General features: G+C 51.7%; 6 protein-coding genes across 6 annotated transcripts; 5 read left to right on the top strand and 1 right to left on the bottom strand.

Annotated features, from left to right (window-relative positions):
• Positions 1-238: 238 nt before the first annotated feature.
• Positions 239-1,056, bottom strand: TRIVIDRAFT_70300 (uncharacterized protein; the record flags this gene model as incomplete). Its single annotated transcript, XM_014100066.1, has 2 exons — positions 239-583; positions 631-1,056. The coding sequence occupies 2 exons, from the start codon at positions 1,054-1,056 to the stop codon at positions 239-241; spliced, it is 771 nt and encodes a 256-aa protein (XP_013955541.1).
• Positions 1,057-4,717: 3,661 nt separating this feature from the next.
• tgaC (G protein alpha subunit) lies at positions 4,718-6,216 on the top strand (the record flags this gene model as incomplete). The annotated part of the gene is made up of 6 exons (XM_014100065.1): positions 4,718-4,841; positions 4,931-5,276; positions 5,354-5,482; positions 5,611-5,740; positions 5,809-6,047; positions 6,117-6,216. The coding sequence occupies 6 exons, from the start codon at positions 4,718-4,720 to the stop codon at positions 6,214-6,216; spliced, it is 1,068 nt and encodes a 355-aa protein (XP_013955540.1).
• Positions 6,217-8,554: 2,338 nt separating this feature from the next.
• On the top strand, positions 8,555-12,088 carry TRIVIDRAFT_78413 (glycosyltransferase family 35 protein; the record flags this gene model as incomplete). The annotated part of the gene is made up of 7 exons (XM_014100064.1): positions 8,555-8,796; positions 9,123-9,443; positions 9,520-9,785; positions 9,848-10,357; positions 10,435-11,351; positions 11,408-11,480; positions 11,537-12,088. 7 exons carry the CDS (start codon positions 8,637-8,639, stop codon positions 11,942-11,944), a joined length of 2,655 nt encoding a protein of 884 aa, XP_013955539.1.
• Positions 12,089-14,734: 2,646 nt separating this feature from the next.
• On the top strand, positions 14,735-16,934 carry tmk3 (mitogen activated protein kinase Tmk3; the record flags this gene model as incomplete). Its single annotated transcript, XM_014100063.1, has 9 exons — positions 14,735-14,973; positions 15,030-15,077; positions 15,179-15,308; positions 15,410-15,453; positions 15,523-15,622; positions 15,741-16,097; positions 16,161-16,239; positions 16,306-16,489; positions 16,544-16,934. The coding sequence occupies 9 exons, from the start codon at positions 14,918-14,920 to the stop codon at positions 16,614-16,616; spliced, it is 1,071 nt and encodes a 356-aa protein (XP_013955538.1).
• Positions 16,935-17,660: 726 nt separating this feature from the next.
• On the top strand, positions 17,661-19,471 carry TRIVIDRAFT_209461 (uncharacterized protein; the record flags this gene model as incomplete). Its single annotated transcript, XM_014100062.1, has 4 exons — positions 17,661-17,715; positions 17,887-17,977; positions 18,087-18,250; positions 18,313-19,471. The coding sequence occupies 4 exons, from the start codon at positions 17,661-17,663 to the stop codon at positions 19,185-19,187; spliced, it is 1,185 nt and encodes a 394-aa protein (XP_013955537.1).
• Positions 19,472-25,223: 5,752 nt separating this feature from the next.
• Positions 25,224-26,123, top strand: TRIVIDRAFT_25964 (uncharacterized protein; the record flags this gene model as incomplete). The annotated part of the gene is made up of 2 exons (XM_014100061.1): positions 25,224-25,362; positions 25,585-26,123. Coding segments are annotated over 2 exons (678 nt in total), but the record flags the coding sequence as incomplete, so codon positions are not given.
• Between the last annotated feature and the right edge of the window lie 319 nt (positions 26,124-26,442).

Genomic DNA, 26,442 nt, shown 5'->3' with positions numbered 1-26,442 from the left:
GTCCAGCATGATTATTGTCATTCCATTAGAGAGAGAGAGGCGTTGGTGCTGTTACTTGTAATTTTCGAGGCCAAAAGCTCCATTCCGCGGTGATACTAGCCTACGGGCCAGCGGAGGCCAGAGTAGCAAACTGCCGCTAAATGAGCTAAATGAGAGGCCAAGTCTCCTTGGCTTGTTGGCTGCATGTTTGCGACATGCCAAAATGGAGGTCTGCAGGCAGGGATAATCTGAGACTTTGTTAGCACTCGTAGGTCAACGCCTCTTGGATGGAGCCGAGCGGCAATTCTGGAACGCTTCCACGCTCTCGCACAGCATGGCCCCAGTCTAGTGTCAGAGGGCAATTGGAAGCCAGAAGCAGAAGGGTGGCTTTTTGATGCGGGATTTGCCAGTGAATGTGGATGTGGATGTGGATGAGGCGTCGTGCTTCCATACTGTACATCTCCACCGGGCTGGTGTAATCCGTGACCAAAGACGCCAAGCCACGAGCGCCTCGTTTTTTTGGCATTGTCTCAAGGGGGGCGAGTTCTGCCAGGCGAACCGGCGCCTCTTGTTGCAAGGCTGAGATTGCCCAAATCACGGCAGCCTGAATCCTTCACATGTCATTGGCCCATCTTGGCCAGATAAACACACCACCCCGTCAATACAAGACGAGCTATCGAAAGGCCCGTCACATCGAACGGATGGCAGAGTCGAATCTGGTTGGGTGAAGATGGCTGATTGGAGAAGGCAGATGGTGAAGACATCACCACGTGCGTTCCCTGTCGGTGCTGGATCCAGGGGGCTCCCCTGAGGTTGCTTGCTTTTAGAAACCGCCCCAAAACAAGCCACCGAATTCGATCCGGCAGCGTCGTACCATGGGCGTATAGCATTGCAGCCAAGAAGCCATCCATCGGTGACGACGATCGGCGGCGGACCAACTGCTGCACTCCCACTCCTTGCCCAGACTACTAAGAAATACTTGCTCAGGACCCGTCCTTGTCTGAGGCGCTGTCGTAAGCTGCTTAAGTTGCCGGCGGGCGCGGGCCAGGAGAGGTGGGCAAGGAGGGGAGGAGCCATGTCGAGGGATGGTGTGAGGCATTGACTCGAAGATCGCCATCTAAACGGATCAATCTTGGGGATGCCGCGAAGGGGTTTGGAGAGTACATGTAAGCTGGTACGAGGTACGAGATTACGTGCCTTGAAAGGTCGAAAAGGCATCAATCGACCATCAAGGATCCAGGGTTTGAAGTGGTGAGGCTGAAGTAATCTTGTCTCCGAATGAACCAGGGTCTTTTCATAACGACGATTATCATCCAGCATTAAATATGGAGCCCCTTTGTGATCCGAAATGAAGACAATATGCTAAGCTTTTTTGCTGCACTTGACGGTTAACGGGAAGCGGCAACACCAAGCACGCATATGGACGATTTCCAGCGAGTATATGGCTAGGGATGGGGCCTTCAGCCCTGTGCGGGCTTGTGCTTTGTACGAGCAATCATTTCCATGAGCCGGAAGCGCCGTGCTGCGAGTATTATAGAGTAGCAAGCAACTTCGGTGTCCCGAGAAAAGCTGAGATTGCGGCGCCCTCATGGTAGCGGCCTGGGATTATTTTAGAACACGCAAGGATAGCTCTACAGACCATGGAGAGGTCCGTCCTGACCCTGTCCTCCCGAGGACCGTGACGCTGGTACTGCTTAATTATTCTGGTACCGACACGCTGGCAGATGTCAGACAATGGGGGCCGGCAAGGTTGACGTGTGCATCACGGGGGAGAGAAGATGACGCCTGCGAAGAGCAACAAACATCAAGTGCAAATTAGAAGTTTGGTGTTGGATGTTGGGACTTGTACGAGTACAGGTACATGGACATTTTGGGCGCACGTGGCCTCGGCAATTTCTGTATCAGCCACGTTGGAAAGAGGGAGGCAGCTAACAAGCTGGAGCCTGTGACTGCGTCAATCACAGGCAATAGTTGAGTTTGATATGAGGCTGGTAGCCAATACATGTGAAGTCTGTACCGAGATAATCTTAACGCGAATATCATCACACCTCTCTCTCTATATATATATACTCCATATACTAGTATGTACATAGTATGCAACGCCGCAAACGAAAGCACTTTATTAGTGCTGGCAACGCAGCGAATTGAATCAAATCGCTTCGAGGCCTCTCCTGCATCGAAACGACGCCGCTGCACGCTGGTTGGTCGCCGCTGAAGGAATTTGCTGGGGTACTGGGTCGGCTTGTGGGGTTGCAATGCCCTTTAGCGCCTCTCGCACAGGCCTATCCAAAGCAGCTTAGGGCTGGCCTCTCAGTGGTTTTGGCGAGCTGCGCGCTGATGCTCAAGCCGGACAGCGGCGAGTAGCCGGCAAGGGCATGGCGCTGTGGGGACGAGGAAATGGGGGAAGCGAACATACATAGCGCTACGAGTACAGTGCAGTGCTAGAGTAGCGTTGATAAGGCACAAGGCAATCGGATCAGGTGTCGAAGACTCGGTGACCCGAGAAATGAAATTGGATTATGGATGTGAATGGGCGCCGCAGTGATCCATCACCCCCTGTGGGCCTTGGCCTCTGGGCGCTATTCGCCGCCCGAGCTGCGATGCTGCAGTCGAGACACTTGACGCGGGAATCGGATGGACTGGCTGCTGCTGCTGCTGCCACGCGCCGTGTGATACTGTATGTGGATGTACACGCAGGTGTTTGGCACCTCGTGCCGCGCAGGCTGTCGGGTACCTTGGATGAGGCAAGGCAAGGGAACATCGTCGAACGGCTGCAAATGCGAGGCGCTGAGACTGCGTCAGGCACACGCAGCCGCGCAACGGTCGGCCGGCGCATGACATCAAAGGAGCATAGCCTGGCCTGGAGAGAGAGTTTGACACCACCTGCGATTGCCCAGCGCGGACCGACGCAGCTGAGGCCGACGAGGAATGCAAAGTAAAAAATTCAATGGGCTCAACGGTGTAGAAGTGGGTGTGAGTGAGCTTTGGAGGCGGTCGAGACGCGATAGCCGGGTACCTGCTCCGCCGGCGCAGATGCTGCAGGGCGCATGTATGCACAAACATGTGGGCTAACACCGGTGTTCCGTAGCAGTGCCGGCGATAACTCGACATTGGCACCATGACTCTTGTCCATCCAATTGTTGGTGCTACTCTGCTGCTACTGTACAAAGAGGTCCCATTTTACTCCGTATTCCAGATGAATGGTAGCGATACAGTACCAAGTATACAAGATGGGATGGGGGGGCCTCAATAGCCTGGAAGCGTGTGTGGACGGCCAACACCCCATGCCCTTTGGCCACAGCGGCATCAGGCGGCATGAGAATTGCGCTCCCAGCTGCTCCTTTGGTTCGATTTTTGTCATTTGCTTATACAACGCACACAGTAGTACCGAGTACTTTTGCATCGCCAATACGAAAACGCACCACAACGAATGTAATATGTATAATGTCATTCCCTACAGAGAGCTATGCTGGCTTGAACCCAGTCGCCCCTTGTCCTGGTCAGAGCAGCGTTGGTAGCTGTACTTGGCGTTGACGGGCCTGCGCACATCTGCGCCGTCATCTCTTCTGCCTCGCCGGTACCAGGTACTCGTATGAGCACAATCCTCGCGCGCACCTTGGCACTCGAGTCGGTAGCCAGAACGGCCCGGCTCTTGCATCGAATCCTCATTAGGCAAACACCAGACCAGCAAAGCCTTCAGGCGAATCCCCTCCTTGCTGCTTCGAGCCATCCTTCGTGGCCGCCCTGCCACAAAAAATCGCTCCTGTGCCACCTTGAAGCCTTGCTGGTGAATGAATCATCCGCCCACTGCCAGATGATGCGGCTCGTATCTGTACCTGTACCTGTGCCTGTACCTGTACCTGCACTCTGCTCTCGCTGACGTTGAGAAAAAACACGGCTGGGGGTTCCAGGCTCTCTCGCCCTCCCCCCAGCATCACCGCTCGACGCCAGCAGGTGCCACTTGTTCCGCCCGACCTGTCATCATTTGGCCTGCTACAGCCACGCCCTAGGCTGTATCCACCGCCTGAAGCTTGGATTGGATTGGATCCCATGCTTTCTGCTGCGAGCTTGTGCTTGTACATACATCCAGGCACTCGCACATGTACGGGGTAGCGCTCACTTTCACACGCCTCAAGCCTGGTGTGCACGGTCAAAGCCTCAGCTCCTCCCGGCACCTCACAGCAGGAGTCCAAATCTCCTCGTTCACGAGGCTGCTTCCGCGCGCCGAAACCTGGACCGTCCTTTGTCGCCCCGGCCCGGACATCTGACGCCTTTCATCATTGGCAGCCTACTCTACCGAATACTCGTACTCTTCTCCGGCGTCATCATCAACCCTTCGCCCTCTCCATCACCATCTACTCCCCGCAACCTGCTGCAGCTGGTTCTGCTACTGCGCTGACCCTTCCAACGACATTTGCCGCCTCCGCCGCCGCCATTTTCTGCCGAACACTCCGCTAAACGCCAGCCCCCAGCTCAAGCGACTCTATCAGAAGCATCCCGACTTTTTGTTCCCCTTTCGACCAGCAGCAACTATCCAAGGAAAGACGAGAGGCAGAAAAGAAAAAATCCACTGCTCGCGTCGCCAACGTTTCTCCCACTGTCCGCTGCTTATGCGTGTGTAATTGGCTGCATGGCAAACCCACCTTTTGGATCCAAATCGCTTCGCCTACCGATTCGTCAAGTCCTTAGAGAACGCCGACAATCACGTCAAACACCGAAGAGTGCTGAATCGCCCACCATGGGCGGATGCATGAGCTCCAACAATGATGAGGTAGAGCAGAAAAAGAGGAGTCAGGCTATAGACAAGGAGTTGGACGAGGACTCAAAAAGATTACGGAAAGAATGCAAGATTCTCTTGTTAGGTATGCTCTCCCCCCCAAGACTGGCGGTTCATTCGTGTGGTTGCGTTCCAATCAATCGCTCACCCCTTCTCTTTTTCTCGCTTCTCTAGGTTCTGGTGAGAGTGGCAAGTCGACAATTGTCAAGCAGATGAAAATTATCCACCTAAAGGGATACTCAGAAGAAGAGCTGTACAACTACCGACCGACCGTCTTCAAGAATCTGGTAGAATGTGCCAAAGCCGTCATAACCGCCATGCAGCAGTTCAACATTGAGCTTGTGCACGAGGACAACAAAATACACGCCGACTTTTTAATAGACTACCAGGCGGAATCTGGGCCGCAAGCTCACATCGACCCCCAGGTGGGCCTTGCCGTGCAGGCAATATGGAGCGACCCAGCCAAAGACCAGTTGATGGAGCACCAGACGGAATTCTACCTGATGGACTCTGCCGAGTAGTAAGTCGCAATGATGCATGGCCGGCGACGCGCCAGCCGGGTTCTGCTTGGATTCTAACCATGCCGTCTCTTTTTAGCTTTTTCCAAGAAGCAGGGCGCATCGTCGCGCCGGATTACTTACCTAACGAGATGGACGTATTACGCGCCCGTACAAAAACCACTGGTATCTACGAAACGCGTTTCCAGATGGGCCAGCTTAGCATCCAGTACGTTGACGCAGCAGTTATTTTTCTTTTCTTTTTCTTTTCTCTTTTCCCATCTTCTTTCTCCTTTAAGCTTATCCGCGAGCTCCATATTTGAATTGTTTAAACAACGGGGCTGATGTTTTCTCTAGCATGTTTGATGTCGGCGGGCAAAGGAGTGAGCGAAAGAAGTGGATACACTGCTTCGAGAACGTTACATCAATCATTTTTTGTGTTGCGCTCAGCGAGTACGATCAAGTTCTCCTTGAAGAGAGCAGTCAGGTAAGCCGCGAGCGAGCGCTGGTTCCTGTCGATGGTATTGGCGGAGAGGCTAACTTGACCGAATGCAGAATCGCATGATGGAGAGTTTACTACTCTTTGATTCAGTTGTCAACTCACGTTGGTTTATGAGAACGAGCATCATTCTATTCTTGAACAAGGTGGACATATTCAAGCAGAAACTAGGCCGATCACCTCTATCAAACTACTTCCCCGACTACACCGGCGGCATTGACGTCAACAAAGCTGCCAAGTATCTGCTATGGCGGTTCAACCAAGTCAACAGGGCGCATCTCAACCTCTATCCACAGTGAGTAAAGGCGCAGATGGATTCCCAAGATGCCCTTGGGCAGCTGGCTAACGTGACTGTCAATCCTAGTCTTACCCAAGCCACCGACACATCAAACATCCGGCTCGTTTTTGCGGCAGTCAAGGAAACTATACTAAATAACGCGCTCAAAGACTCGGGCATTCTCTAAGCTCCCTCCTCCGAATCTTCATCATTAATCTATCCACCAAAAATCCGTTTCGGGAGATGAGGCGTTTATAATACGACGCGGATTTATAGTGCACCTATCCGCCGATCAATATTGACCTGGTTCACGCCATGCATTTCTCCCCCCTAACGGTACAAAGGCCCATCCAGCCGATATTTTCTTTAACATCAACATCACGCTCTTTTCTTTTTTTTTTGCGACACGACGAAATCCCCTCCCTCTAAGGCCTGATTTGACCCGAGGGATCTGAAGCACATTACGCCTCGATATGGCTATTTTTCTGTCTATTACCACCCAGCAAGGCGCGGTCACTCATTCACTTGATCGATATATTTTATATTCCCTTTTTTTCTTTTATTTTTTTTTATTCCGGAATATTTTTGTTGGCGACTACGGTCTAGATCTCGTGCGGCAAGCTACAGTATAAGGCTGACATGAGAAAGCCGTCTCTGGCTGGTGTCTTGATATTGGGATTACATGATGAAATGGTGTCTACGATGATTCGCTTTGAGGGGCAGCAGCGGCTAGATACACAGCTGAAAGACGGGCAATTGGATACCACGACGGGCCGAGAGGAAGTGCTGGAGACGGATACAACAACCGCTTCTGTGGAGGCCGGGGTTGGACGTGGACTGGGCCTACTCTGATGTATCGGTTTTGTGGTGGCTCCCGTGCCCGAGGTTGAGCGAATATGAGAGTTAGCAGGCGGCAATGCGTGAATAGGCTCGGAACGATGGAATCTTTTGCGAAGATACCGAGAGTACAAAAGAAGAGATGTGTTTTTTTTTATTATCAAGAATTGGCTGCGGAATTTTTTTTTTTGGTTGCAGCTTACGGGCTTTGCTTTTGGACTGTTGCGCGTATGCAGGACGCTTGGGATTGGGGGAGGAGTTATTGGATAGGTAGGCTCTAAGCTTTTACACATGCTAGAATAGGTATTAATTGCTGCGCCCTTTATTTAATATTGGCCTGACATATGGATTGTGTCTGAATACCTACCTTGCGGTGATGATTGATACCATCAATGGTAGATGCTTGTGTGTAAAGTCGGGGAACGAATAAGATGGATGGATGGGGTGTTGTGTGTTATTCCCATACCGTAGCAGGTGGCATTGGGCTACTGGCAAAAGGGCCTTTTCGATGGATGCAATTGATGAGTTTGGACCATTAGCTGCTGGTGCCTTTAGCCGCGAGAATCTGCAATGCATGGATGCTTTATTGAGTAAGATGAGTGCTGTAAGCATCACATTGTCTGTTCTAGGCAGTCTTTATGTCGAGTCGAGACGTGATCAGGCTCAAGCGGGTTTTCGACCCGACTGCCATGATCCAGAGCAATTCGACAGTCAGAGATTCGCGTCGCCCCACCGCCGCGGCCAAAAGTGGTGTGATGGATGATGCAGCTGTAGTGGACAAAAGCATGTATGTGTTTGTGCTTAGGCCGAGGTGCTTGAGCTTGTTGTTGCCCAACGGGGGAGCTGCGAGGCAATATACGGGCTGCGATGGGATTCTATTGGCACGAGGCAGGATAGGGGAGCAGCAGGAGGTAATACTGGGTAGTAAAAGTAATCAATTATGGCAAATGAATCCAGCGTGTCCCGTATCCGAGGGGGGCCAATTGCACGGGATACGAAGGTACGAAGGGCCGGATCTCCGCGAGCGAGAGAGGATGGAGGATGATGATGATGACACCAGACCAGCGTGGCGCTACGACAGAATGGATGGTGACCGACCCCCTCCGGGTTCCCTAGTAGGCACCTAATCGACAAGCCTACGAAAACAGGATGATTGACCGACTGTTCAGGTTCTGTTATGCTATGGATGTTATGCTGTAGGAGATACTTACCTTGCATATGCTCTGTCTCGTGCATCCATTGGGCAACATCGCGCGAGCTCATGTCGTCCAGTCCATGGATGCTTTTGTTGCTGCCCCTCCTTCACTCCCCTCCGCTTGCCTTGGGTACCTAAAGCTGTCCTTGCCCCTGTTTCTCCTCCTCCTTCTCTTCTTCTCTTCTTCTCTCTCTCCTTCGTCTTCCTCTTTCTTCTGCCTCTTGTACCCTTTTTCTTCTTCTTCTATCCAACTTTCCCTCGTTCCGCAATTGACCGGGCGTCCGTATTGCTTCTTATCTGCCGTGCCGTGCCAGCAGCCAAGCAGCTCCTGATACCCCGCTGTTCCGTTACTGCCCCACCATAGCTTCTGCAGCTGAGCTGATGTAAGTCCATTCTCCTGCTCGATAACCGCACAGTCCATACCTGTTCTCCCTCCCCCCGTTCTCTCGTCCTCTATCATCTCGATACCTACTATCTATCTATCCATTGCCGTATCCTTTCGTCTGCAGCATCTTTATCCCCCATCACGCTCCCAGATTTGCTAATCAGCCGCCTCCGCCCGCAGCCGATCCGCCATGGCGACCAAGCAGCCGCTGCCCACCCGCGAGCGTCGCCCCTCCACTGGAGCTCCCCTTGTGGACATCCAGGGTGCTGTCGGCCCAGCAGGCATCTCGCGGCCCAAGCACAGGAGGACTTTTACCGGCTTTGGCGCTGGAGAAATCAAGCACGTTGAGGGTTCGTCAATTCTTCCCTGCTTTGTTTCTGCTTCTTCTGCTTCTTCTGCTTCCCTGACGCGTCCTCAATTGCTCTGTTGAGCGCTGCATCGCCGGGCGTCTTACATGGACCTGCCCCGTGCGTGCGGCGGGGGAGGGGAAGCTTCAACTTGCTTTGGCGGGGCTTCATGATGCAACCAGCGCTACAGTGTTTGGTTGTATTGGCATCCCCTTCTTTATCCACTGCTCAATGCGCCTCTTCTTTTCTTTTCTTTTCTTTTTGAAATGAATCCAACCACCAAGAAACGAGTCCTCGATTCACAAGTGCTAACGAAAGCCCTCCTATAGCCTCAATTCCCGAGCCCCAGCGCGAAGCATGGAGGCGGAACCAAGTCAAGAACATCACCGACAAGGACACCTTCGAAAGGGAGGTTGTCCGCCATGTCGAGACTACCCTGGCCCGTAGCATGTTCAACTGCGACGAGACTGCCGCGTACTCAGCCACCAGTCTGGCCTTCCGTGATCGGCTCATCACCGACTGGAACAAGACCCAGCAGCGCCAGACATTCCGCGATACCAAGCGTGTTTACTATCTCAGTCTGGAGTTCCTCATGGGCCGAACCCTGGACAATGCCATGCTCAATGTGCAATTGAAGGATGTAGCCAAGGGTAAGGTCTACTGCCACACTTGTCATGCGTATAATACCATCACTTGCACAACCTTGCTAACCCAACTAATACGTAGATGGTCTCTCTGAGCTTGGTTTCAGAATCGAGGACATCATCAGCCAGGAGCATGACGCAGGTCTGGGCAACGGTGGCTTGGGCCGACTTGCTGCATGCTTCCTCGACAGCTTGGCTTCCCTCAACTATCCTGCTTGGGGCTACGGTCTCCGCTACAGATACGGAATCTTCAAGCAGGAAATCATTGACGGTTACCAAGTTGAGGTTCCCGATTACTGGTTGGACTTTAACCCCTGGGAGTTCCCCCGCCATGACATTACTGTCAACGTGAGACCCTCCTAACCCCTGACACTCACCTTCTGGAGCGAAGCTTACTCTATGATGGTTAGATCCAATTCTATGGCAAGGTCCGCAAGCAGACCAACGACGACGGCAAGACCGCCTTTATCTGGGAGGGCGGCGACATTGTCGAGGCTGTTGCCTATGATGTCCCTATCCCTGGCTACGCCACACCTACCACAAACAACCTGAGACTCTGGTCTAGCAAGGCGTCCGGAGGCGAGTTCGATTTCCCCAAGTTCAACAATGGCGATTACGAGGGTGCCGTCGCCGATCAGCAGCGGGCCGAGACCATCAGTGCCGTGCTGTACCCCAACGACAACCTGGAACAGGGCAAGGAGCTGCGATTGAAGCAGCAGTACTTCTGGGTGGCAGCATCTCTCTATGATATTGTGCGCCGTTTCAAGAAGAGCAAGCGCCCCTGGAAGGAGTTCCCCGACCAGGTCGCCATCCAGCTCAACGATACCCACCCCACTCTTGCCGTTGTCGAGCTGCAGCGCATCCTAATTGATATTGAGGGTCTGGAATGGGACGAGGCATGGCAGATTGTCACTGCCACGGTAGGTTCTCCAGACTCCAACCCGCCCTCGAGGCAGAGAAAGAAGATGAATTGGCTAACGTGTCCGGCTGTTTCTAGTTTGGCTACACCAACCACACTGTGCTCCCTGAGGCTCTGGAGAAGTGGCCCGTTGGATTGGTCCAGCACCTGCTGCCCAGACATCTTCAGATTATCTATGATATCAATCTGTTCTTCCTGCAAAAGGTCGAGAAGGCATTCCCCAATGACAGAGACTTGCTCCGCAGAGTCTCCATTATTGAGGAGAGTCAGCCCAAGATGGTACGAATGGCCTTCCTGGCCATTGTAGGTTCCCACAAGATCAACGGTGTGGCTGAGCTGCACTCGGATCTGATCAAGACGACCATTTTCAAGGACTTTGTTGAGATTTACGGCCCGGACAAGTTCACCAACGTGACCAACGGCATCACCCCCAGACGTTGGCTGCACCAGGCCAATCCCCGCTTGTCTGAGTTGATTGCTTCCAAGTGTGGTGGTGACAACTTCCTCAAGGATCTGACAGTTCTCAACAAGCTTGAAGCTCATGCCACGGACAAGGCCTTCCGCAAGGAGTGGGCAGAGATCAAGTACGCCAACAAGGTGCGCTTGGCCAAGTACATTCAGAGCACTCTTGGCGTGTCGGTCAACCCAGCGGCCCTGTTCGACGTGCAGGTCAAGCGAATTCACGAATACAAGCGCCAGCAGCTCAACATCTTTGGAGTCATCCACCGGTACCTGACTCTCAAGGCCATGAGCCCCGAAGAGAGGAAGAAGCAGCTGCCTCGTGTCACCATCTTTGGCGGCAAGGCTGCTCCTGGCTACTGGATGGCCAAGCAAATCATCCACTTGGTCAATGCCGTTGGCGAAGTTGTCAACAAGGACAGCGACATTGGTGATCTCCTCAAGGTCATTTTCCTGGAAGACTACAACGTCAGCAAGGCCGAGATGATTATCCCCGCGTCTGACATTAGCGAGCACATTTCCACCGCAGGAACAGAGTAAGTTGACATGTCAAACCTTGAATAAGCTGGAGCGGAGCTAACAAGTGTAATAGAGCCTCTGGTACCAGTAACATGAAGTTTGTCCTCAACGGAGGTCTCATCATCGGAACCTGCGACGGTGCCAATGTAAGTGCCATTGGAACTTGTAACCTTTATTTATGGCGTGTTGACTCTTGTTGCAGATTGAAATCACTCGCGAGATTGGCGAAAGCAACATCTTCTTGTTTGGAAACCTCGCCGAGGACGTGGAGGACTTGCGCCATGCTCACAACTTTGGTTCCCACACTATTGACCCCGACCTGGAGAAGGTCTTTGTCGAGATTGAAAAGGGCACGTTTGGCCTGCCCAACGACTTCAGCGCCTTGATTGCTGCCGTCAGGGACCATGGTGACTACTACCTGGTGTCAGACGACTTCCACAGCTACATTGAGACGCATGCCCTCGTCGACGAAGCCTATCGCAACCAGGATGAGTGGGTGACCAAGTGCATCACATCCGTAGCCCGGATGGGCTTCTTCACCAGCGACCGTTGCATCAACGAGTACGCCGAAGAGATTTGGAACATTGAGCCGCTGGACGTCTCCGAGTAGACTCTCCCTTGAGTGAGGTCTTGTAGGAGGCGGCATGGGAATACCTCGATAGATTCGAGCAGGCAGAATTATACAATTGGGAGGAGTGAAGATAAGATGCTCTCTTCCTATATGATGAATTGAACGTCTGAATTTGAGTTAAGCAATAACTTGAACGTTTCCCTTTGACTGTTGCGCAATTGTTGATGTACTAGGTATGCATGTGACATGGGAGCTGTAAGTCATAGAAAGGACCGCACTTAGAAACCCATGCAGGCACTAGAGCTGGGATAATCCCAGACTTGAAGGTATGGATGTTTTCTTGTACGCTCCGAGCTAGAGCACTGAAATGCAGCGCAACTAAACTGATATTTGGTGTACTATGTAATCATGAGCGGTGTCACGATGAGTGGGTGCCGTTGGACAAGGTGAAATTGATGTGGGAAGACCGGAGCAAAATCTCCAGGGCCCTTGAGCCGATTCGCAGCGGTTATTTCGATGACGGGAAGAGGGCCCGTTCCTGAATCAGTAGGCGGAATCGCAATACTCAGGTAGTGAGATGGGGAGAATGATGCGAGTATGTAGCGCATACTTTATCGTGCACACGTGAAGAGTGGAAATTTAAAGTACTCTATACAGCAGGCGTGGGTCATGAGAAGAGTGGGTTGAGATTGATTGATTGTGACGTCATTGGGGCATCACCGATGCGAAGTGGTTTAGACCGGAAGATGCCAGCCTGTGTGCTCGCTTTGCTTTGGGGGCTTTTGGGGGAGGATGCGAGTGGTGTCTCTCTGCAGAGAATTAATGCATGTGGGAACAAGGGGTTTTTAGCTGGCGAGAAGGGGGTGAAGAGCGATGGGCGAATGGGATGGGAGAGTAGCTTAGGTAGGGTTGGGCTCGTTTTTGGGGGCGAGGGCAAAGCTGGTTTTGATATGATATGGGGTCCATGTTAGGTAGGATGGAGATGGGGGCTTTTTGGGGGGGCGCGGTTCTGGATGAGGAGAGGATGAAGATTTGGGAAATGTCGATCTGGATTGAGATGGGATTCTGGCTTTCGAGCATGGAGATTCGAGGGAAGGGCTTTGGCGGACGGTGGCGAGATGATCAGAGATTCTTCGACGAAGGGCAGATAGTGTAGATGGCTTGCAACGGTGGGCAGAGCTAGCCGGTGGCATGGATGAGAATGACATTCCCGCAGAGACATGGCTTCAGCTAATCGTACAAGCCCGAGGATTGCCTTGGAGCCCGGACCAGGGTTTATCGTTTAGGCATTTGGAGGGGTTGAACCAAAGCAAAAAAAAAAAACATGGGGGAGCAAGCGCGCGATGTCGTCACCGGAGCTTGGTTTGCGAACGAGGGAGCGTCCCTGAAGCGTCGCTGCGGGGCGTGACGACGATGTTGCAAAGTCCCTGGAGGAGCAAGAGGGAATTTCGGTTTTTGTTTATAGGTAAGCCTTTGTCCTGTCTCGGCATGGCGATGATGGGATTGCCTAACCCTGCCCTGCGAAGACAAACTGCGTATAAGACTGGTGTTTTGCCCGAGTTCTGTGGTGTGCTGTGCAACTTTTTCTCCCTTTGCTGGGCGCCCAATAACGATAACAGAAGACATTAAAAACAAGCAACAACTCGGATTTTCGAGACCCAACGAAGGACGCGGCATTGGCATTGAAATTCCTCGATTCTTGGGCAGAATCTCGATCGATCGCCTGAGACGAGACGGCGCGTATAAGTAGCGACGAGCCCGGCCCCCCCTTAGCTTTCTTTCTACGGTCCCACGCCCCTTCTTCTGCTCTTTCTTGCAAAGAAAACACTTGTCGTTGCTTTACTGCCCTTCACTTATAGCATTGCTGCCTGTGGCTCTGTTCCTTCATTATTCAAAATCTTGGGTTGATCGCAGTGTGTTGCGACGGCTTCATTGTCTGTTGTCCCCTTTTCTGCGCCCCCGCTGGAGGCGAACCATTTCGACCGACCCGAACGAGTGACATTCAGTGGCCTCTGCATTCGCTAGAAAGGCCGTTGGGCACCAGACCCTTTTTGCGAAATTCAACGAATACACGTAAGTTGGGAAACACGAGAGCACAAAAAAAAAAACCAAGAAACAAGAGCGAGAGGTCAGCGTGCGTTGGGCTGGGCATTGATTTTCTTGGTCTAAAGCCGGGCACAATTGACAAGCTGGTTACCTCGCTTTTACCCCGCGCAGTGCGCTTTCTTACAAGTACAAGTGCCGAACCTACAGCGTGTGTGTGTGTGTGTGTGTGTGTGTCCACTAACTCGGTGCTTTTTTTTGCCTGGGAAGCAGGGCGTTTATTATTACTGGACTCTTGCTATCGCTGGTTTTGGCTTTAGGCGCTATTCCGCTTGCCAAAGTTCCCTGGGCGCTTCTCTCCCTCCCTCTCTCTTTTTTCCCGTGGTTAGGTATTATAGAACCGACCGTCACCCCGCCTTTGCAGCTGGGCTATCCGAGATCCGCAGCGCGAAACAAGGGAGAATCGACCGCTGATTGCTGAATTGCGACGACAAGCAAGAGAAGAACGAGAGAAGAACGAGTTGTCGAGAATCCAGTCATTGGAACAGTGAAACAAAGAGACGCAGAAGCAATTGCGCCGTCAGACTCTCCTTTTTGCGATCCTCCCATCGAGATTGGCAGCGCTGCTAATTTACAAGTTCCAACAAGCTCAGCCCGCTGTGCAAAGACCCCCCCGCCTGCTAGCCAGCGAGTGGAACTCTTCCAGGTTCTATAATCCTGCGTAATACCGCCTCTGGTTTCTTCCCAACCGAGCCGACCAAAAAAGCATCAGCAGCAACATTCATCCTTTTTTTTTCCCTGGGAGCGACGAGATCTAATCCAACTCTCTCTCTTTTTCTCTTCCGCCTTCGAACAGCCTCTTGTTAACGCCGCATCTTCATCGCCGCCCGCGTCGAGTTTTTACGTTTTCCTCTCTTGCCGGTAAAACCTAGATTCCCCCGCCATCACGAGTCAAATCGATCCGTCACAATGGCCGAGTTTGTGCGTGCGCAGATCTTTGGCACCACGTTCGAGATCACCTCAAGGTAGGAGCAAAGGCGGCACGAGGATCGAAATGAAAAGGCTGATTCAATTCCTTCAGGTACTCGGACCTCCAGCCCGTGGGTATGGGAGCGTTTGGTCTCGTCTGGTGAGTTTGTTTTTGCTCCCTCTCTCTCCCCCCCCCCTCCATTTTTGATTGCTTTTGCGGCATCCTTGCTAATTGCGACTTTCCCCTCCCCCGCCAAATAGCTCTGCGCGAGACCAGCTCACCAACCAAAATGTCGCCGTCAAGAAGATCATGAAGCCCTTTAGCACGCCTGTGCTGGCTAAGCGGACGTATCGCGAGCTGAAGCTGCTCAAGCATCTCCGACACGAAAATGTATGCGCTTTCCTGGCCGTCGCTGCGTTGCATTGCATCACCCGAGTCACGGTGATGATGATGACGCCCGCAGGTCCATGCTAACGTTGAGCGATTCGCAGGTCATTTCTCTCAGCGACATCTTCATCTCTCCCCTCGAGGACATGTACGTCTTATTGTTTTTGGTTGTTTCGCCTTGTTTTTCTTTGCTTCCTTCTAACATTGCTTTCTGTAGCTACTTCGTCACAGAGCTTCTTGGCACCGATCTCCACCGGTTATTAACCTCCCGACCGCTCGAGAAACAATTCATTCAATACTTCCTCTACCAGATCATGGTATGCGATGACACATCGAATCCCCTTGCACTAATGCTGGTATCGGTTGGCAATGAGCATACCGGCATGCACAGCCAGCTTGGCATTGCAACGGCAGCTAACAGATGCGTTTTAATAGCGAGGCCTGAAATATGTCCACTCGGCCGGCGTCGTCCATCGCGATCTCAAGCCCAGCAACATTCTCGTCAACGAAAACTGCGATCTCAAGATTTGCGACTTTGGTCTGGCACGAATCCAGGACCCGCAGATGACGGGCTATGTGTCAACACGATACTACCGAGCCCCGGAAATCATGCTCACATGGCAAAAGTACGACGTCGAGGTCGATATCTGGAGCGCCGGATGCATCTTTGCTGAGATGCTTGAGGGCAAGCCCCTGTTCCCGGGCAAGGACCACGTGAACCAGTTTTCCATCATCACTGAGCTGCTTGGTACTCCTCCGGACGACGTCATCAACACTATTGCTAGCGAGAATGTGAGTCTCATGTCTCGTCGAGATGTCCGGTTTGATATGGACAGCCAGCTAACACGGGATTAGACGTTGCGTTTCGTCAAGTCGCTACCCAAGCGTGAACGACAGCCACTTCGAAACAAGTTTAAGAATGCAGACGATTCAGGTAAGAGGACATGATGCTCAAATTTCTATTGTGCTTGAAGGGGCCTTGTCTGATTAGAATGCACAGCCATTGATCTTTTGGAGCGAATGCTTGTTTTCGACCCCAAGAAGCGAGTAACGGCTACCCAGGCTTTGGCCCACGAGTACCTCCAGCCGTATCACGACCCTACGGATGAGCCCGTTGCCGATGAGAAGTTTGACTGGAGTTTTAACGATGCCGACCTTCCCGTCGACACATGGAAGATTATGATGTACGTTTGCCCATATTTATTCTCATGACCTACCCAACTAACTCGAAATTACAGGTACTCGGAGATTCTTGACTACCACAACGTTGAGGGCGCGCCAAACATGGAGGAGCAGTTCGCCACACAATAGATTGGGAGAAGGGAAGAAGAGCGGACTTCGAATTACAGGGTGGGTGGCATAAAAAGATTTTGAACCACTGCACACAAGACGGATACAGGAACGCGCGCGTCAGTAGACAACCGGTTACGCGACTCACAAGGGCCAGCGCGCCTTGTTCCGTGACAGATGCTTTTTGCAGTTTCCGGCGTTGGGGAGGGAAAGACTGGCTTGGAGGGGAGGGGGGCTATTAGGAAGGGTTAAATATGTTGTAAAGACTTGTGATTGTGTGTGCAGCGACGACAACGATAAAATATACGAAGAAACGGGCTTTCTTTTTCCTTTTTTGTCATGTTTTGTTGAGTTTCCATCCGGGTTCGTGATGCTTGACAGAGTACAGCATAAGTATTACCCTGAAGCACAGCCTCTCGGCCTGGTCTCTGGCCTGAGGGGCATGGAACAGCAGGGGGTTTTTCTACTTTGCCCGCCCGAGGCAACTTATGAGGTTGAATGTGAAGTTAGGCGGCCAATAATGCGGGCTTTAATATAGAGATGAACGGAATCCTGCCCGGTACAAAGTCGTAGCGCCGACCGGAGCCTCACACAAGAGGCGGAACAAGAGGCGGAGCAAGCAGGGGGGCGTGATACAGATGCAGAGCTCAACCGTCCCCATAAGGACAGGAGCCAATCCAAAGAGAACACACGATGCAGGACAGCTTCTCCATCTGCCGATTCCCGATCACCATATAGCGATTCCACCTGAGGCATGTCGGGGCTTGGCCAGCTGTGATAGGGCCATTGCCACGACAGGTCACTTTTGAGACGTGCTTGGTATATACCCATCTCACGACGACTGGGCAGTGCTCTGCCGCCTGATTTCTTGTGTCGCATTCTATGATTTTTTTCTCCCCTGATATTGAAGGACTGCGCCCTCTTTTTTTTAAACGTCTCTTTTTCCTTGTTGGAAGCCTTGAGTAGATCATTTTTTCCATTTTGCCGGCGAGAGTGAAAGGAATTGAGCGGCAAATCTTTAATTTTTATGAGAGATTTTGTAATCTGGGGTTTTGCTGTCAAGAGATGCTTGCTTGCTACTGTCCAAAGTTGGAGACGGTCTCATGGCGAGATTACGCAGGTTTGCCTCACCTTTCTCCTTACTACTGCCTAGACACCGCCACTTGTTGGATTACCCTTTTTTGTCGACTTTGGGGTTGATTGACCAACGTTTTCTTTTTTTTTTTGGATGAAGTGAGAGGAATTGGGATGAGTTGGGATGAAATGCTGACATGATGGTTGATGGGTTTAGGTAAAAAGGTGATTAGGTCGGAGGAGTTGACTGCGCAGGACTTGCTGAAGGGCGATGACACGGACTTTGCTCGTGCTGAGGTTGCTATAATGTTCGTATTGCTTTCTCAGTGTCTTTACTTTTTTCTCTTTTATTTTTCCATTTTTCCATTTTTTTTTTTTTTTTTATAATTCTGAGTGTGTCTAACCAGCATTGGGCAGATATGCTGAGGGAGATCGGATACGCAAATGTCGCACCTGTAGAAGTGCGTTTGATCAAAAGTTCTTGGTGCCGCGGATATGGTGGACGACGACGGGCAAGCGGGCAAATGGATACTTTGGCTATCAGGATGTTCTTGATGCGGATGGGACGCGGACGGGCAGCAGTAAGTATTTCATTCGCTTCTTTCGGTTTTACTTGGACGGATGGTTAATGCAAAACTTGTAGTGTCGTGGTTGAGGTTCATGGTCAAGCGTGTCAGCAAAGTTCTCGATCTCGACGACGATATGGAGAAGATCCAGTATCACTGGGTCAAGCTCAACGTCTTGACGAGATGGTATGCTGCGGATAACCGCACCGATATCGTGCTCTTCGACCACCCCCAGTTCGCGCAGCTGACTAGGGATTATCTGTTGCGCGACATCAACCCTCGCGAGCTGGGCGATCCGTTCTGGATGTATCCCAGCATGGTGGAGCAGATCATCCAGCTCCACGACGTGACGATATGGGAGACTCGCAACCTGCTCCGGGATTTCGAGAAGCGGCGGGCGTTTTACCGCTTCAACCACGCGTACCTGCACGAGATCCCGCGGCACATGACGCACGTCAACGAGATGGTGTACGTGAGCGAGGCCATCCTCGCGAGCATCCAGAAGCAGCACAACCACTTCCTCTCGACGGACAAGCTCAACGACTCGACGTCCAAGGACGCGCCGAACCTCGTCTTCCTCAACATCCAGAACCGGCTGGATTCCTTCCACAACATGCTGACGAACCTGCGGCACCGCGCAGAGTCCAACAAGGCGCGCATCCAGAACGAGCTGGCGCTGACGTACAACGACGCGATGCGCGTCGACTCGTCGGCGATGCGCGCGATTTCGCTGATTGGGCTGCTGTTCCTGCCGGCGGCGTTTGTGGCGGCGATTTTCAGCACGTCGTTTTTCAATTTCGATGCGCCGACGGGGATATGGAAGCTCTCGAGCCATTTCTGGATATACTGGGCGGTGGCGGTGCCGTTGACGGTGGTGACGGTTGTGTCGTGGTTTAAGGGGCCGCAGATTATGGATAAGACTTTGCCTGGGTGGAGGAGGTGGGTTGAATGAACGAGGATTTTGCTTTTTGTGATGCTGTTTTGTTTGTTTGTTTGTTCTGCGGAAGAGATATTTTTTTTTTTTGGTTTGTTTGGGATGGGATTGGATATGGTGTTTTCTTTTTATGGATATAATATGAGTGGATGGGTACTTTGGGTGTGAAAGCATAGCCATTTCATGGAGAAATGCAATATAAAGCTTTGGGTGGGGGATATATAGAAGCAGGACGAGTTGAACTTGACGTCTGCTTGATAGCACTATAGCATCTTGATGCAGTTTGCTGATGACTTATGATCAAATGTCGAAGCACATAGTCCAACTGATGTATCCTCTTGGGTACGAGTGGTGTTTATATACAGGTATGCTGGGACCATATAGAGGTAAGTTTAAGGAGTGGCTACATACATCTGAATCCCCCGAAGATTGACCCCGAAGATCTCGTATATGTGAAATTGGCGAAGCCGGGAGCCAATCGCTATCATATGAGGTCTCACAGAGCACACGGGACGCCACTCGAGCAACAAGGAACGTGAGAAATACGTGAAAATGTGATGATGTAGTATCTATCTCTCTAGCGATGTGCCTAGACGCAGGGGGGGGACCGTGGGTGATCAGCACCCCAAGTTGGCCATTCAGCATCCTGTGTCTCTAAATATATTACCTATTAGGTAGGTAGTGATAATTGTAGATACTAGAGGAAATAATACTAGCAGATATTAGAAGAAAGTAGCGATGTGTAAAGAAAGCAGCAATAGTAGAGGAAAGTAGTGATAGCAAAAGTAAGCATAGGTAGCGATAATAGCAAATACTCAAGCTGCGTGCTTACTTAAGTAAGGTAGCAGTAAATGAAAGGCACTTTCTCTGCGTTTTGTTACGCTTTTGTATTACAATAGTCTTCAGTTATATACTCTATTCACTTTCATTCGTCATACTTTACGGGCTTCTACCGTTGGCATGGCTTGAACCTCTAAAGTCTACTGGTAGTTATTAACCCAAGGGCGGGATAGATCTTTCAACTAAACCAACCGTCGCAGTTTCTAGACTCAAGCATGTAGCAGTAAAAACATATACCTCCATACGTTGTTTAGTTGTAATATAATCTTGGAATGAAAGCCGTCAATGGACACCCCAGCGAGGAGACTGGCTTACAATCAATGTATCTAAGTCGAGGATAAGACTACCTACCTACCTCTGCCCAAGATCACAGCCACATCAAAAAACAATGGACTAGGTAGCTACATATAGCATCCAGAACCCGGAATACTTGACTGAGGATTCCACAGCCACATATGAGTCAAGTTGAAGTCGGATTACCCAATGAGATCTTAAAGATGACTCGCTTGGATGACGGTGCGGTGGCGCATTGCTGGGGAGGATGATGACGAGCTTACATTGACTACTAGACTAAGCACACTCTCACATCCTCGATATATTATGGAAGCGCTGATATATATAGATGGATAATGATATTGCCTTTCTCGCCACATCTATCTGTGTTTCAGCCTCTGTGAAATATTCTTGTCTACAATTTCAAGTATTCGCTGAAAATTAGGGCAGGCTATAAGCCGAGGGCAAGCTGATGTGAGCAGTTATTCTGGAATAGTGGATATGAGAATCATGCCCAATCCTACAACATTACGCTTGCTACAAAATATGATCTGTTTCATGCTATTGTCGAGTGGATATATGCCACAAAATGCATAGCCCTACCTGTCTAAATAAGGGCTCGGTTGAGGCCATGCCTTACAAGGCGTCTAGATGCGCCCGACCAAGCATGAAAAAACCCAGACGCAAATATTTGACGCAAAACTGAAATCAACGCCTCACTCATCTCAACTAGCTCGCACGACTCGTAGCAAAATTGCCAGCTCGTCAAGCTGAGATGTGATGTGTGTCTTGTACTCCGCAGAAAGCTGCATACGTCAAAAAGTCATGGCTGCTGCTCGATCCGTGCTTAGCCCAGGGTCCATAACGGCCCATGGCGTTTTTGCGGCTGACTTTGAGGAGGAGGAAAAAAAAAGTGAGGCGGGCTGCCAACAAGCATACATCTGACAAGCCCGTGGCGTTGATGTTCGTGATGCGGGAGGACAACTAGTGCGACGAGCTGAAGGCGAATATGCCTACGCTAAGTGGCTCACCGAAATTAAGGCCGCGAGCCACGGGCAGCCACGTCGATGTTTTGGAATGAGGGAATGAGGGAATGAGGAGATGTTTGCATTTCTTCTTCTTCTTCTTCTTGTTCTGGCCAGTGAAATGTGCATGTGTGTTGGCAGCTTGGTGTCTGCCGTCTGCTGCTCACAAGAGGTGGTCACTGGCATCGTCACGCGGGAGAGAGAAGTGACATGGCTGTCAGCACGCCCATGGTCGTGGTCAATGAAACAAAAGAGGAGTACGAGTAGCTACTAGGTAGTTGGCTTCTCCACTGTGTTTCCTGCAAAAGATTCAGCATCCACATTGTCTTTTGTTGTCCAGCGGCAGGGTCCGAAGCTAATGGTGGACTGGTTTGGTGCTCATGAAAATAATCACATTAGAGGACTGTCTTATTGGATGCCCGTGCTCTAAGTGAGGACCGTTAGTGACGGTGTTTGTGTAACTGGCACTGGCCCGTTTGTGAACAGCAAGTGTCTGATCGTTTCTCGCCTTGTTTGTGATCCGTGATTTACTGGCATGCAGCACTCTGGTAGTTTGGATGGAAGAAGTGAGCGAGGGGAATCAAGAGGCTTGAATGTGGTTTGTCAAATATTTGTGGCTACATCATGCGTGCCTGGCGAGTGACGTTTAGTGCCGCTGGCCGGCTTTTTTCCGTGGTCGCCTCTTTTTGGTTGTTCACTCCACAGAGTTGCAGTAGATGGATCTCTGTTTTCTAAATCCACAACTCTTGATATCCAGTGCCCAAAATCCATGTGTGAGAACAGGCTGGAAGATATTCGGGTTCAATCTGTAGAGAGTGTTCTAGAGTCGGGATTGATGCTGACATCATCAATTGCAGGCACCTGATTCGCAACCTTGAACTCTTTAGAATCGATATCCATGTTTTAAGAGAGTGACAGGTACTAGGTAGGTACCAGGCTATTATCCAACAACAGTTCAAGTGTCGTAATAAAATACAGAGGAAATACCTAGGTATCTAGCGCCTTCTATCTTCCAAGTATCTGCAAGTATCGCTACTTTCTTCTAGAAGTCACTTCCTATGTCAACGGCAGGAACAATGTCGGCGCTTTCCACCTCAAGTCCCATTTCATGCCCTTGGGATTGAGTCGCAAAATCTCGCCTAACTTCCATCTTTTCCTTATCTCAGACTCCTCGCCATATATTTGCGTCCGTCCGTATTCCCTTATGAGCAATCCTCTAGAAGACCTTGGCGTCTCCTATTTCCAGGGCAAACCCAGATGCCGAGTAGCGTTGCATTACAGATACAAGCCCCGCCAGCCAAACTCAGCCTCACTGCAGGTGCTAGAGACACCAACCAGTCTCCCTCGTGCTATTCCAGCCAATTTCCTTTCAACTCCGTGCTTGTTCTTTTTTTCCCCGAAATCTGCTCCCAATTTAGGTGGCCCCAGCGCTCAAATGATCCGCGGCAGCATCGGCAACGGGGTCCAAATCGAGGGCAATCCTGAGCTAGCTGAGGCTCCACCGTTCTCTCCAGACGGACTTCGCTTGCAAGACTGTATGGATACAGTATCATTGACTGGGAATATTCTGTACAGATTCTATTATTCGATTTCCCGTTTGCCACCGCCTCGGCTAAGCAGCAAGAGCCTCTGCACGCACCATTGCACGACGGCCAGCGCAAAAATCTTCTGTGAGACTGTCATCATCAGATGCTCCGTATCCGTCGCACGATGCTTGTGGGCCACAGGGTTCAGATCTTTGTCCACTGATTACTACTACGGATGAACCACTAACACGATTGACATATGGAAAACACAGCTCTCGTCATCTTGCTGCAAGGGGTCGCTGAAACTGCCAAGAGGGGAGATATTAATCTAGCTTATAAGCTGATTGACCGGCTAGCAGAGCAATCTCGCTTTCATGGTTAGTTGGCCCAGGGCGGAGTGAGCTAAAAAAGAAAACCGATTTCCAAAAATATGAACACAAAGTAGAAGGAAGAATGACGAGGCAAATGGCTCCAAGTTGGATTTGACGGGATCCCGGCATCCTTTTCCCTCCGGGATGCGACGAGAATTCACAATTAAAGGGGTCAATGGTGTTTGTTCGCCGCGTCTCCACCGTGGGAAGAAAGTCGCGTGCAGACGGTGGTTTAGGCCATGGGCCACGAGCCGGCAGAGCGGTAAATCACGCTTTAGCACGCACTGTTTCCAAACCACGGACGGCCGTAACGGCGCTGCTCGTACGAGCCGAAGTACCAAAGCTAGAGGGGGCTCGTATTCACTGTTGGGCCTGCTCAGGGATCATGACGTTTGAACCGTCTAGAAGCCGAAAAGGGGGCCGCAAGACACGCTGGACCGCATTGGGCTTGAGCTGGTAACGGCAAGGAAGATGGCGAGATGCACGTTGAAGACTAACTGAATGAACCGCGATCTGGAAGATGTACGGGGTGCGTGTAAGCGAAGGTGATCCTTGGAGCACGACAAATATTGCATTCACCGCCTGCTACGGCCTTTATACAGACGGAGGACAGGTCACAATTGGTGGCATGGCAGGCAAGGGTTTGCCATGCTGGCGGTGGTTCACCGACGGATGTACCTGCAGACTGCAGATGCTCTTCATTTCTGGACCGAAGGCATTTACGTACGCGAATCTACACTGTCGATAAGACGGGCTCGACGGGTGTGTTGCACGCAGCGGCACGGGGGAAGAGTTTGTGAGCGGTATCTTCAGGGATTTCTAGCATCCATCCAGACATGCAGCCATTCCCGAGCACAGCTGCTCCCCCAGCATGAGGGCATTGGGTTCGTGACGCCTTGTGTGATTGTGTGACACGCGCAGCCCGTGCCCCAAACATGTGAAGCCGGAGATGGCGACGGCTAAGAATAGAAGGGGATTACATGTACTTAGCAATGGGAACAATAAGCTTTGGATTCCGCCGCTCCTCATTGAGCAAAATCTCACATGCCCAAATCTCACCTGCAGCAAGGGAAAAAGGGTCTCGGGCTGAGAAACGAAACCGCCTTGCCGTTGCAGCTTGATTGATGCTAAAGCACCTGTAATTCCCACTGCATGTACGGAGTACGGAGTACTGTATGGGTCGATGGACAGCAGGTACCTGCACATGGCATACCCGACGGCCGCTGCGAGCATGTACCTCGCGGTTCGACGCACCTTGGGCCGCATCCATCCCTTGATTTTCGGGGGAGTTTGGTCTGTGCTTGCAGCGGAAGGCCGTCTATTCGCTGGAGCTGGACAGTGCCCTAGCGTGGTTGTTTTTGGCGCTCTCTCCGCTGGCACTCTAGCGGCTCTAGCGGGTGCGCCACCGCACCGTCACTGAGGTGGGCTCCCTGGCCCTTGGCAGCGCCTCCGCCATGCTTCAGTAGGAGAAAGCTCGCTCATGTTTCTTCCTCTCTGGATAAGGCTGAGTCGGTGCTGACTCCAAGGGGGGGTCCCCCTGTAGACGGCTGTCGTTGATTCATATATCTAGCACACCGATCTTCCAACATGCGTTTGCCCAGTTTTGATTCGATTCACTGCTCCTCCGCTCGCTTTGTTACTGGCATTGTCGTTTGCATCGTTGCCCCCTTGCTCGCGTGATCAGCTACCGCTACTGTTGCTGCCACTACTTATTCAGCGTCTATCCCACACACACCGCTGGCACGCGAGACGAAGACGAAGAAACGGAGAAGAAAGAGAAGAAAAAAAGAAACGAAGAAACGAAGAAGAAAAAGAGGGAAACAGCAAGAGCAAGGAAACAAGATCGGGTAGATATCGCTATATCTGGGGTCCTCGACAAGAAGCGTCTCTGCGTACAGCAAACAATGGGAAGCGGCCCTACCCGACTTGAACCACACCAGATCGGAAGCGCAACCGCAGCTCAACACCACAGCAATGCAGCGACGAGGTAACCGTGACGTCCGCTTTGCGGCAGATGACGACGATGATTCCGACTATGAGCGCACCTTTACCTACCGGCCCCTGTCCAGGCTGCCCACACCGCCACCGACCCTGAGCAAGCCGTCGAGTGTGGACCAATCGCTCGAGGACGACGACACGTTGAATCCGCGATACCGAGGTGAGTTTTGAATGCTTTTTTTGCTTTTACGAGCTATGCCCTGTTCTGCTCCGTTTTGCTGCTATGCTATACCTTCCTGCACAGTCTTGGTCTTGGCTGGCTGCTGCATGGACGGGGCACGGAAGGACGGAATACGGAGTAATACGACTGCAACCTAGGGCTTGCATCTGCATTGCCGCTTTGGCTGGGCGAATCAAGTTTGCTAACCGTCTGTGGTTGCAGGTCCCGCCATCCATCTCGTCAATCTGATTCCCGCATCGGCGTCGCTGGCGAGCGCATCCGTGTCCTTTGTCCAGGCCATGTTGTCGAGGGCCGACCTGTCCATGGAGATGCTGGCCCTGGCGGTTTGCATTCTCGACAGCCTCGACACCAAGTTTGCGCGCACATGGCGGCTGTCGTGCCCGCTGTCGTGCCCGCTGCACCCCGACGATGTCGACTCGGCCGCGGCATCGCCATCCATCATCAAGCGACACTCCCTTCCATCGACGCCGCGCGACGCTCCCCGCCGGCAGCTTCACATCGATTCCGTTCGTCCCGAAATCATCATCCTGGCCGCCCTTGTCATCGCGGCCAAGTTCACCCAGGATCCGCAGCAGCCACCGCAGTTCTATCGTCTGGCGTGGGGCCGCGGCCTGTGGTCCAACGACCAGCTCAACGTCACGGAGCGGTGCATCATGGAGAGCCTGGACTATCGCATCCTGCCCCTCTGCGACGACGACTGCCTTACCGACGCAATGGTTGACATGCAGCTGGCCGCGGAGCTGGAGTCGGGCCCGCGGTGGAATAATCTGGCTCGTCAACCCACGCCTCCGGATAGCGCAGCTGGCAGCGACTGCGAGTTTGTGCCGAGCCACACCCGATCCAAGACGACGGTTGGCGTGGGTTTTGGCTTGTGATGAAGTGGGGACAGCGCAAAAATAGGAAACGGTGATGTTTCAGCTGATAATCCCTCAAGCCGGGAAGGCTGTTCATATTTCTGGGCGTACTTGACGAGTCATTGACACAGCGATGGGCATTTTATTCTTTTTTCCGCTTTCCTAATATCCGGCCTTTTATTTTTTTATTTTCTTTTATTAGCAT

Source organism: Trichoderma virens, assembly GCF_000170995.1.
Source record: "Trichoderma virens Gv29-8 chromosome Unknown TRIVIscaffold_72, whole genome shotgun sequence".
Taxonomy (NCBI): Eukaryota; Fungi; Ascomycota; class Sordariomycetes; order Hypocreales; family Hypocreaceae; genus Trichoderma; species Trichoderma virens.
This window is presented reverse-complemented; position numbering and strand designations above follow the sequence as displayed.